The 12,785-nt window shown below is 45.6% G+C and overlaps 1 protein-coding gene across 1 annotated transcript in view; it reads left to right on the forward strand.

Moving 5' to 3' along the window:
- The window catches only part of MUC16 (mucin 16, cell surface associated), a 126,597-nt gene that overhangs the window by 36,575 nt on the left and 77,237 nt on the right, over positions 1 to 12,785 (forward strand). Inside the window, 1 exon segment of the mRNA XM_027774819.1 lies at positions 255 to 12,785. Within this exon segment, the coding sequence (XP_027630620.1) occupies positions 255 to 12,785 (12,531 nt within the window).

The raw sequence follows: 12,785 nt of genomic DNA on the forward strand, positions 1-12,785 counted from the left end.
TAGGAACAGTCTCTTGCATGGATATATACATTACATTCTTCCCTGTATAAAGAGCCTTTTAGGCAGGGGAGAGACTGAGTTCCAGGTGGAAATTTCTGCTGAGCAAGCTAGATGGGTCTAAGCTCTCACTCCACCATATACCCAGGAATAGCTAACAGCAGTTCCCTGATGTCCAGAGGCGTAAAGTGTAGGTATGGAAGCATTAATGTTTTCTTTTTGGGGGAAGGAGAAACTAGTTTAAATTGAAATCCCAGGAAGCACTGAATGATAATGTCAGCCAGGATTCGTCTTCTGTACCATTTGCATATCTCCTACCAACCCACTTTCTAATCACAGGCATGCCCATAAGAAGCCCAGAAATGGCTACATATCTTAATATCATAAGCCCCAAGAAACCCAGCACCAGCCCAGAGGTCAAGTCCACTATGGGAACTTCTCCTTCAGAGCCTCTAGAAACAACTGTCCCCATGGAGACCAGATTGGAACCAGTCACCTTTCAGCCTACAGCCATAAGAGGTAGCAGTATTAGTCTGACTCATCTGTTCACAGGAGTCACTTCACCAACTAAGTCCTCATCAGAAGAGACTGTAACTACAGAGAAGATCTCACTCTCCTCATCTTCATCTGAGGGTTGGACCAATTCCTATCTCGGGACTCCAGAAGGGACTAAGAAGTCATTGGGCACAGTGTCCTCTGTTTCTCTAGAGTCAACAACTCCTAGAGACACCACAGTGACTGGTCAGAAAGTCAGCCCAGATATAACTTCAAAGACAACTGGAATGGAAATCTCCATGTGGCTTGGCTCCACTGGAGAAACCACAGTGGACACACACATATCTCCAAGTTTATCTTCCACTAGCCTTGAAGACTCTATGACCAGTCCAAACTCTGAAACATCCCAAAAGGTAACTATGAGCTCAGTGACAGATATATCTCAACTTAGAACCAAGACATGGGTCAGCACCACAGCCATCCCTTCTACTGCCATGAGCGAAGAGTCAACCACAGTTCAAGGACAGACAAGCAGATCTGTGAGCGAGGTCACATCTTCATCAGCTAGCCTATGGTCTGAGCAGACATCTTCTAGTGACCTATCCCTTGGTGCCTCCTCTGAGGTCACAAACACATTACATGTCACCTCCACTGCACAAACCACTTCACCAGCATCTCTGCCCTCTAGAGGACAAGCCATTGCCAGCCTTACCAAAGCTTCAGGAGGAAAAATGAGCTCTTCATCATATGGTACATTCCCTTCAGTGGAGCCTAGGACTCCAGTGGCCACCACAAGTGTAGTGACCAGTGACACTGCCTCTACTCCTGAGCATCTATCACAGACCTCATCTACTGCAGGAGTCACCATCATGGGTGTAACCACAGCTCCCACTTCAGGCATCACCAGCACCATCAATATGAGGGGAACCAACTCAGTGATGGTCACACCAAGCCCAGGGGAGAGTGTGAGCCCAATGAACAGAACTTTGGCCACAGAGACCAGCACATATTTCCCTGAGCACCCTCCCACCTGGTTCTCCACAGCTGTTTCCAGCACCTCAGCTCCATTGGGCTCATGGACAATAACAGACAAGGCTTCAGACTTGGAAATCACAGGTTCTCCTGAAACAATTTCTACAATGGGGACAACTTCATTTTTGGCATCAAGCACTGGATCAGGATCTGTGTCTACTCATGACCTTCGGGCTATGATTGGAACCAGCCTCCCTACTGCATTCTCCAATGCTTCAACTGTAAACACAGAGATGAACACAAATGTGAGGACCTTGAGTCCTTCAGACACGACCACATCTGTACCCACCTCAACTTTATCTCCTGTCCAGAGGATGAACATCTCAGTCCCTAATATTCCAAGTACAAGTTGGACTCCCAGTGGAACAAAAACAGATTTGCCTATTTCAATGGCTTCTACTGACATTTCAAATACAACAACTGATTCAAATATCTCCTTGCCCACTCCTCCATCTGGCTTTCTGTCTACTCTGGACTGGGCCACTGGGAGATCTCTATCATTAACCACAACTACTACCTCAGTTCCTCAGGAAGGCACAATCGAAGAATTTTCTTTGGAGACTATGATCAGCCCAACTACCTCACAGTTGCCCTTCTCTATAAGGGACATTACAAATGGAGCCATACCAACTGCAGTGGTGAGTAGCTCTGAAGTCACTTTCTCAGAAAAGCCAGCTATTACCAGCAAAGAGGCAGAGCAAAGGTATCCCCAGCTTCTCACCACAATTTCTGAAGATCCAGGACATATGTCCAGAGCAGTGCCAACAACTCCAGATATGATCTCACACACAGTAAGAACTCCAGATCCAACTTTCCAGGGACATGGGCTAAGGACTCTTACAACAGAGGCAAGATCTACATATGATTCCTTAACTGAGAAAAAAGAGTCAATCTCAAGGGCATCTCTGATCACTGATATGAAGAATGCCTCTCCTGTCTCAGGAGAAATGATCAAGGTTACTGATTCCGCTACTTTATTAAGGACCACAGATCAGCTGGGAGGAAGTTTAGAATCTGGAACAACTTCAACCCCAACTTGGGAAAACAGTCCATATGAAAGTACTTCTGAGCCCACCACAGATGAGGAAGCAATTCACCCTTCTGCAAACACAGTAAAGACAACAGTGTGGGCCACAAGTTCTGAACATAATCCTCATCCTGCTGCCTCAGCCCACTCAGAGACATACAGGGCCCCATTTCCAATGGTCACTGCCTCAACCACGGCAAAAGCCATTGTGTCCACATCAACCACCACAATCACCTGGCCAGAGTCTGCAAGGACTAGAACAGAGCCTGATTCCTCTCTGACTACTGAACTGAGGGAAGGCAGTTCTTACATGGATACCAGCTCAATCACAGAGACAAGCACTGTCTCTTCCTCAAGTTCTACTACTATTACTAAAGTGTCCAGGATAGAAGACACCTCCTCAGATAGAATATCCAGTCCATTCCTTGTTCAGTCTATGAAGTCATCAGAAACCTCAACAGAAACTATTACCAGGCCATCTACCTTCCCTATCATGACAGAATCTACAGAAATGACCATCAACACACAATCAGGTCCTCCTGGGCCTACATTACTAAGTATACTTCCCTTGACTACATCAGCTACTGTCTCCCAGGCAGAGTCTACACTGGTTATGAGTCAGAGTTTCCCACACTCAGAGAAGACCACTCTCTTTAGCAAGAGTTCTGAGGGTGTGTCGTTATCAAGTCCTCCCTCTGTGGAAGAAAACAGCTCTCTCTCCTCCCTAGCATCTATTCCTGCCACAACCTTCACAACCTCCACATCACAAGGGGACAGTACTTCCTCTCCTGTTTCTACGACCTCGGTTCTCACCTTTGGACTTATGAAGACCACAGATATGTTGGACACAAGCTTAAAACCTATGACCAGTTCACCAAAAAATGTAAACACTATCTCAGATGGGATATTGGCCACTTCAGAAATGACCAAAGATATAGAGACAATTCAAACTTCTATAAACACTGAAGTGACCAATGTGAGGACAACCAGTTCAGGATATGAATTGCATTATACTGCCTCAGTTTACTCAGAGCCATCTAAAACCACAGATCCAATGGTTACTGTCTCTACCACAAGGGACATTGTTGCTTCCATAGGAACACCAGGTTCCTCTGAGACCATAAAGACTGAGAGAGAGCCAGCATACTCCCTGACCCCTGGATTGAATGAAAAGAGCACTTCCCCGGAGACAATCTTAACTACAGGGTCAAACATTCTTCTCTCCAGTATGGCCATAGGTGCTGCCACTGAGGTCTCCAGGATAGAAATCCCTTCCGTTGATTCAACATTTGTGAAAGTCCTTGCTCAATCAACAAAGTCCCCAGATATTCCCCCAGAAATCAGTGGTAAACATTCAAACTCTTCTCCCTTGAAAACATCTACACACATGACCTTCACCACACAAGCAAGTCCTGGCACTACATCACTGAATCCATTTACTTTGGACATACCAACCACAGCCATTTCAGCAGAAAGTCCATCATCTGTTGCTCAGGATTTTGCAGACTCCGAAATAACCACACTGATGGCCAAAGGTCCAAAAATCATGTCATCAACAATTTCTTCTTCTCTGGAAGAAACCAGTTCTCCTTCCCTGGCACCTCTTCATGTCACAAACTCACCTTCTGTTCATTTCACATCCCAAGGGCACAGTACCTCTTCTCCTGTTACTGTGACCCCAGTTCTCACATCTAGACTGGTGGAGACTACAGATATGGTAGACACAAGCTTAGAACCTGTGACCAGTACACTACAAAGTTTGAGCAACACCTCAAATGAGACACGAGCTACTTCAGAAGCCACCACAGAAAGAGAAACAATTCATACTTCCATAAACACACCAGTGACCAATGAGAGAACCACCAGATCAGCACATGAATCTGATTTTACTACCTCAGCTGAATCAGAGCTATCTAAAGCTACATCTCCAAAGGTAACCAACTCCACCACGGAGAACATCACAATTTTCACACCAATGTCTAAATCTTCTGAGACTGCAAGGATTGAAACTGATACAAATTCTCTGCTGACCTCGGGACTGAAGGAAACTAGTATTTTCCAAGATGTAAGCTCATTTACAGAGACAAGCACTGTCCTTTACAAAGTGTCCACTGATGCTACCACTGACGTCTCCAAGACAGAAGTCATATCCTCTAGCAGAACATCCCTCCCTGGTTCTTCTCAGTTCACAGCATCATCAGACATCTCTACAAAAACAACTGCCAGGCTCATTACTTCTCCCATCAGGATCAAATCTGAAGAAGCGAACATCACCACCCAAACAAGTCTTCATGGGGCTACTCCCCAGGGTATGCATACTGGGGACACATCAACCACCACTCTCCAGGCAGCAACCCACTCAGATATGAATCAGGCATTTTCCCACATAGATATGAGCAGAGTTCCTGAAGATGTGCCAGGAACAAGCCCTTCTTCTGTGGAAAAAACAAGCTCTCCCTCTTCCCTACTGTCTTTACTTGTAACAACTCAACCTTCCAGTGTTTCCTCCACATTATTAGAACATGGTCCCTCTTCTCTTGTTCCTGTGACTTCACTTTTAACCTCTGGCCTGGTGAAAACAACAGATCTGTTCAGAACAAGCTTGGAACCTGTGACTGGTTCACCTCAAAGTGTGAAGAGCACCACTAATGAGCCACTGACTGCTTCTGAAGCCCCTCCAGATACAGGAGTTTATATTTATGAAAACACAGCAGTGACCAATGTGGGGACCACCAGTTCTGAACTGAAATTACATTCTTCAATCCCTGCTGACTCAGAGGCATCAAAAGTAACTTCTCCTCTGATTACCTCTTCCACCATGAGGGATGTCATGGTCTCCACATCAAAACCTGGCTCCACTGAGATTGAAAGGGTTGAGATGCAGACTACATCCTCCCTGACCCCTGGGCTGAAAAAGACCAGCAACTCCCAGGATATCAGCTCATTCACAGAGACAAGCACTGTCCTTCCCAAAATGCCTTCTAGTGATACTACTGGTGTGTCCAGCATAAAAGTCATGCCATCCAGCAGAACTACTTTTCAGTCCACAACATCACCAGACATTTTCACAGCCACCATTACCAGAGTCCCAGAAATGAATACTATCATGAACAAGAGTCCTAAGCCTGTGTTGTGGACAAGCCTTCCATCTATAAAAGAAACCAGTAGTCCTTCCCTGGTACCCATACTTCACACAGTCTCACCTTCTGTTGCTTCCACATCAGAAGGGCACAATACCTCTTCTCCTGTTTCTACTATGCAGGTTCTCACTTCTGGACTGGTGAAGACTACAGACATGGTAGACACAAGCTTAAAACCTGTGACCAGTTCACCACAAACTTTGAGCAACACCTCACATGAAGTAGTGGCCACTTCAGAAACCACCACAGATACAGAAACAATGAATACTTCTATAAACACCATAGTGACCAATATGGGGACCACCCAGTCAGGGCATGATTCTTATTCTACTGTCTCAACTGATCCAGAGCTATCTAAAGTCACATCCCCAATGGTAACTACTTCTGGCATGAGGGACACCTCAGTTTCTATATCAATGCCTAGGTCCTCTGAGACTACAAATATTGAGACTCAGACAGCCTACCTGACCTCTGGACTAAGGAAGACCAGCACCTTCCCCGAAGAGATTAGCACATCCACAGAGCAAAGCACTGTGTTTTACGAAGTGCCTACTGGTGTTACAACTAAGGTCTTCAGCACAGAATTTATCTCCTCCAGCAGAACATCCTTCCCTGGCCCTCCTCAGTCCAAAATGTCACCAGATATCTCCACAGGAAAAACCACCAGGCTGTCTTCCTCTCCTGCTATGACGGAAGCTGAAAACATGGTACCTGAAGCTGAAACAGGTCCTCCTAGGGCTATTTCACAGAGTACACATACCTGGGACACATCAACTACAACCTCCTTGAAAGAGACCCACTCGGCTATAACTGAGAAATTATCAAACTCAGAAATGACTACTCTTATGGGCAGATTAACTGAGTATATACTGCAGACAAGCTCTTCTGTGGAAACTAACAGCTCTCCCTCTTCTCTACTGTCTTTACCTGCAACAAGCTCATCTTTTCCTTTTTCCTCCACATTACCAGAACACAACCCATCCTCCTCTACTCCCATGACTTCACTTCTTACCTCCGGCCTAGAGAAGACCACAGACATGTTGAGCACAAGCCTAGTATCCATGAGTACTTCACCTTCAAATTTGGACAGCACCTCAGATGAGATACTGGATGCTTCTGGAAACACTGCAAATTCACAGAAGCTATATCCTTCCACAAACATAGCAGGGGCCAATGTGGAGACCACCAGCTCTAGACATGAATCACATTCCTCTATCCTAGGAAACTCAGAGCCAACCAAAACCACATCTCCAGTGGTTACTGCCACAACTTTAGGTGCAACTCCTGTTTCAAGATCAATGCTAGGTTCATCAGAGATTAAAAAGATAGATAATAAGACAACTTTCTCTTTAACACCAGGACCAAGTGCAACCAGCTCCTCTGATGATATCAACTCAGCTACACAGATAACCACTCTCCTTTCTGAAGTGTCCACAGGTTCTACTAAGAAGATCTCCAGGACAGAAATCATAACTTTTAGCAAGGCAGCCATCCCCAACTCTGCCCAATCCACATTGTCACCAGACAACCCCACTGGAACAATTACCAGGATCCCTGTCTCCTCTGTCATGGCAGAATCTACAGAAATGACCTTCAACACACAAACAGATGCTCCTGGAGCTACATCACATGGTTCCATTGTAATGGACACATCAAGCACAGTCTCCTGGTCAGAAGCCCACTCACCAATGACTCAATTATCACCATACTTAGAGTTGACAACTCTTACAAGCAAAATACCCAAGGATGTATCTTGGACAAGCACTCTTTCTTCAGAAACTACCAGCTCTTCCTCATCACTGGGACCTAACCTTGTCACAACCTCACCTTATCCTTTTACTTCCACATTTCAAGGGCACAGCACCTCTGCTATTGTGTCTGTGACCTCTGTTGTCACCTCTGGACAGATGAAGACCACAGATATGGTGAACACAAGCTTAAAACCTGTGAGCAGTTTACCACCAAATCTGAGCAGCATCTTAGATGAGAAACAGGCCATGACAGAAACCACCACAGAAATGGAGACAATTCATCGTTCCTTAATCACACCAGTAACATCTGTGGGGATCATCAGTTCAGCACAAAAATCCCATTCTACTGTGTCAGCCGGCTCAGAGCCATCTAAAGGTACATCTCCAATAGTTACCACCTCCACCACAGAGCACACTACAGTTTCCACGTCACTGCCTAGATTATCAGAGGCCACAAGGATGGCAAATGAGACAAATTCCTCCATGACCCCAGGATTCAAGGAGACCAGTACCGTCCCAGATACAAACTCTTTCATAGAAACAACCACTATGCTTTACAAAGAACCCACTAGTGCTACCACTAAGGTTTCCATGTCAGAAGTCATCTCTTCTAGCAGAACAAACATCGCTGATCCTACTGAGTCTACAATGTCTCCAAATATATCCACCAAAATGACAACCATAGTCTTCACCTCTCCCATCATGACAGAATCTACAGAAATGAATATCTCAGATGAGACACTGGCCACTTCAGAAATGATAAAAAATGTAGAGACAATTCATACTTCCTTAAACACACCAGTGACCAATGTGGGGACCACCAGAGCAGCAACTGATTCCAATTCTACCTTTTTAGCTCACTCAGAGTCATCACAAGCCACACCACCAATGGTCACTACCACCACTATGGGGGATACCTCAGTTTCTTCATCAAGGCCTAGATTCTTTGAGGCTACAAAGACTGAAACTAAGACATCTCCCTCCATGACCCAAGCAGTGGGAGAGACCAGCATTTCCCCAGATACAAGCTCATTCACAAAGGCAAGCACTGTGCTTTACAATGTACCCACTGGTGCTGAGGTCCCAATGTCAGAAGTCATCTCTTCTAGCAGAGTAAGTATCACAGGCCCTGCTGAGCCCACAACGTCTCCAGACATCTCTACCAAAATGATCATCACAGTCTCCACCTCTCCTATCATGACAGAATCTACAGAAACGTCCTTCAGTGCCCAAACAGGTTCTCTCGGAGCTACATCCCATGTTTCCCTTGCAATGGACACATCAAGCACAGCCTCCTGGTCACAAACCCACTCATCATTGATGCAGAGATCACCACACTCAGAGATGACCACCTTGATGAGCACAAGTCCTGAGGAATTATCATGGACAAGAACTCCCTCTCTGGAAGAAACTAGCTCTCCATTGTCACAAGCACCTCTACGAGTCACAGCTTCAGCATATCCTGTTGCTTCCACATCACAAGAACAAGGCACCTCTACCATTTTGTCTATGAACCCAGTTCTCACTTCCGAAACAGGAAAGGCCACAGACATGATTGTCACAAGCTCAATACCCATGACCAGTTCACCAAGAAATTTGAGCATCACCTCAGATGCGGTACTGGTCACTTCAGAAACCACCACACATATAGAGAGAATTAATACTCCCTCAGATACATCAGTGACATCAGCACATGAATACCATTCTACTCTCTCAGATGACTCAGAGTCAGCAAAAGCCACATCTACAACAGTTACCACCTTCATCACAGGGGACACCAGAGTTTCCACATCAATGCCTAGATCCTCTGAGACTATAAGCATTTACACTCAGAAAACTGCCTCCCTGGTTCCTAGACTGGGAGAGACAGGCACCACTCAGGAGGTCAGCACATTCACAGAGAAAAACACTGCACTTCAGAATGTGCCCACTGGTACTACAACTGAGCTCAAGACAGAAGACATCTCCTCTAGCATAACATCATTCCCTGGCTCTGATCACTATGTGACATCACCAGATAACCAAACAGGAACAATCACCCAGCTGTCTACCTCTTCTGTGATGACAGAACCTACAGAAATAACCAGCACAACACAGTCAGCTCCTCCTGGGGCTACATCACAAAGTATTCAGACCACAGAAACACCACCAACAACCCCCTGGTCAGAAACCCATGTGGCTTCTGATAGATTACCCCATTCAGAGATGTCTACACCCATGAATAGAAGTCCTGAAGATGGATCATGGACAAGCACTCCCTCTACAGAAGAAACCAGTTCTACCTATTCCCTAACACCTATCCACGTCACAACGTCACCTAATCCTGGTGCTTCCATGCCACAAGGACATAGTTCCTCCTCTTCTGTGGCATTGATAACAGGTCTCACCTCTGGACTGGTGAAGACCACAGACATGTTGGACACAAGCTTAAAATCTGCCACCAGCTTACCACAAGATTTGAGCATTATCTCAGAAGAGACACTGGTCAATTCAGAAACAATCAAAGATGTAGAAACAATTCAAACTTCCTTAAACACACCGGTGACCACTTTGAGGACCACCAGAGCAGCAAATGATTCCCATTCTACCTTCTTTGCTCATTTTGAGTCAACCCAAGACACACCACCAATGGCCACTACCTCTTCTATGGGGGGCAGCTTGTTTTCTTCATTGATGCCTAGATTCTCTGAGACTACAAGTATTGAAACTAAGGCAACTTCCTTCATAATCCCAGGAATGAGGGAGACCAACACCTCCTCAGATATAAGCTCATTCACAGAGGCAAGCACTGTGCTTTACCAAGCACCCACTGGTGTAATCACTGAAGTCTCCATAGCAGAAGACATTTCTTCTAGCAGAACAAGTATCACTGGCCCTGCTGAATCCACAATGTCTCCAGACATCTCTACCAAAAGGATCCCCACAGTCTCCACCTTTCCCATCATGGCAGAAACAACCCTCAACATCCAAACAGGTTCTTTTGGAAGTGCATCCCATGGTTCCCTTGCAATGGACACATCAAGCACAGCCTCCTGGTCACAAACCCACTCAGCATTGACGCAGAGCTCACCACACTCAGAGGGGATCACCTTGATGAGCACAAGTCCTGAGAAAGCACCATGGACAGGACCTCCCTCTCTGAAAGACACCACCTATCCATTTTCACAAGCACCTCTACAAGTCACAGCCTCATCTTATCCTGTTGCTTCCACATCACAGGAGCAAGGCACATCTGCCAGTCTGTCTATGAACCCTGTTCTCACCTATGAACCAGTAAAGACCACAGATATGTTAGACACAAGTTTAATACCCATGACCAGTTCAGAACAAAAGCTGAACAACACCTCAGATGAGATACTGGTCACTTCAGAAACCACAACACATACAGAGAGAATTAATACCCCCTCAGATACATCAGTGACCTATGGAGGGACTACCACTTTAGCAAATGAATCCCATTCTACTCACTCAGATGACTCAAAGTCATCTGAAGCTACAACAGTTACCACCTTCACCACAGGGGACATCAGAGTTTCCACATCAATGCCTAGATCCTCTGAGACTGCAAAGATTGAGACTAAGACAGCTTTCTTCCTGACCCCTGAACTAATGGAGACCACCACCCAGGAGGTCAGTACATCCACAGAGAAAAACACTGCACTTCAGAAAATGTCTACTGGGTCTATAACTGAGGTCTTCAAGACAGAAGACATCTCCTCTGCCGGAACATCATTCTCGGCCTCTCATCACCATGCAACATCACCACATATCCAAACAGGAGCAATCACCCAACTCCCTACCTCTTCCATGTTGATAAAATCTACAGCAATAACCAGCACAACACAATCAGCTCTTTCTGAGGCTACATCACAAGGTATTCATACCACAGACACACCAACAACCTCCTGGTCAGAAACCCATGTGGCAATGACTGACACATTACCCCATTCAGAGATGGCCACTCTTATGAGCATTAGTTCTCAAGAGGTATCATGGACAAGCACTCCCTTGGCAGAAGAAACCAGCTCTCCCTATTCCCTAGCATCTATCCATGTCACGACCTCACCTAATCCTGGTGCTTCTACATCACAAGGGCACAGTCCCTCCTCTCCTGTGACTTTAACAACAAGTCTTACCTCTGGACTGGTGAAGACCACAGACATGTTGGACACAAGCTTAAAACCTGCCACCAGCTTACCACAAGATTTGAGCACTATCTCAGATGAGACACTGGTCACTTCAGAAATGATCAAAGACATGGAGACAATTCATACTTCTTTAAATACACCAGCAACCAGTGCAGGGACCACCAGATCAGCAGATGATTCTGATTCTACCTTTTTTGCTCACCCTGAGTCATCCTATGCCACACCACTAATACTCACTACCACCACTTTAGAGGACACTTCAGTTTCTTCATCAAGACCTATATTCTCTGAAGCTACAAGGGTTAAAACTAAGACAGCTTCCTCCATGACCCCAGATCTGACAGAGACCAGCTCTTCCCCAGAAATAAGCTCATTCTCAGAGACAAGCACTGTGCTGTACAAAGTACCCAATGGTGTTACCTCCCAGGTCACCATGGAAGAAGACAACTCTTCTAGCAGAACAAGCATCACTGGACCTGCTGAGTCTGCAACATCTCCAGACATCTCCACCGAAATGATCACCACAGTCTCCACCTCTCCCATCATGACTGAATCCACAAAAATTAACTTAAACACCCAAACAGGTTCTCTTAGAGCTATATCACATGAGTCCCTTGCAATGGGCACATCAAGTACAGCCTCCTGGTCACAAACCCACTCTCCATTAATGCAGAGATCACTACATTCAGAAATGACCACCTTGATGAGCACAAGTCCTGAGGAAGCATCATGGACCATAACTCCCTCTCTGGAAGAAACCAGCTCTCCATTTTCACAAGCACCTCTACAAGTCACAACCTCACCTTATCCTGTTGTTTCCACATCACAAGAGCAAGACACCTCCATTATTTTGTCTATGAACCCAGTTTTCACCTCTGAAACAGTAAAGACCACAGGTATGTTGGACACAAGTTTAATACCCATAATCAGTTCGCCAAAAAATTTGAGCAACATCACAGATGAGGTACTGCTCACTTCAGAAACCACTACACATATAGAGAGGATAAACACTCCCTCAGATACATCAGTGACCTATAGGGGGACCACCAGTTCAGCATATGAATCCCATTCTACTCTCTCAGATGATTCAGAGTCAGCAAAAGCCACATCTACAACAGTTACCACCTTCACCATGGGGGACACCAGAATTTCCACATCATTGCCTAGATCCTCTGAGACTACAAGCATTGACACT

Source organism: Tupaia chinensis, unplaced genomic scaffold (genome assembly GCF_000334495.1).
Source record: "Tupaia chinensis unplaced genomic scaffold, TupChi_1.0 Scaffold000482_1, whole genome shotgun sequence".
NCBI classification, from domain to species: Eukaryota; Metazoa; Chordata; class Mammalia; order Scandentia; family Tupaiidae; genus Tupaia; species Tupaia belangeri.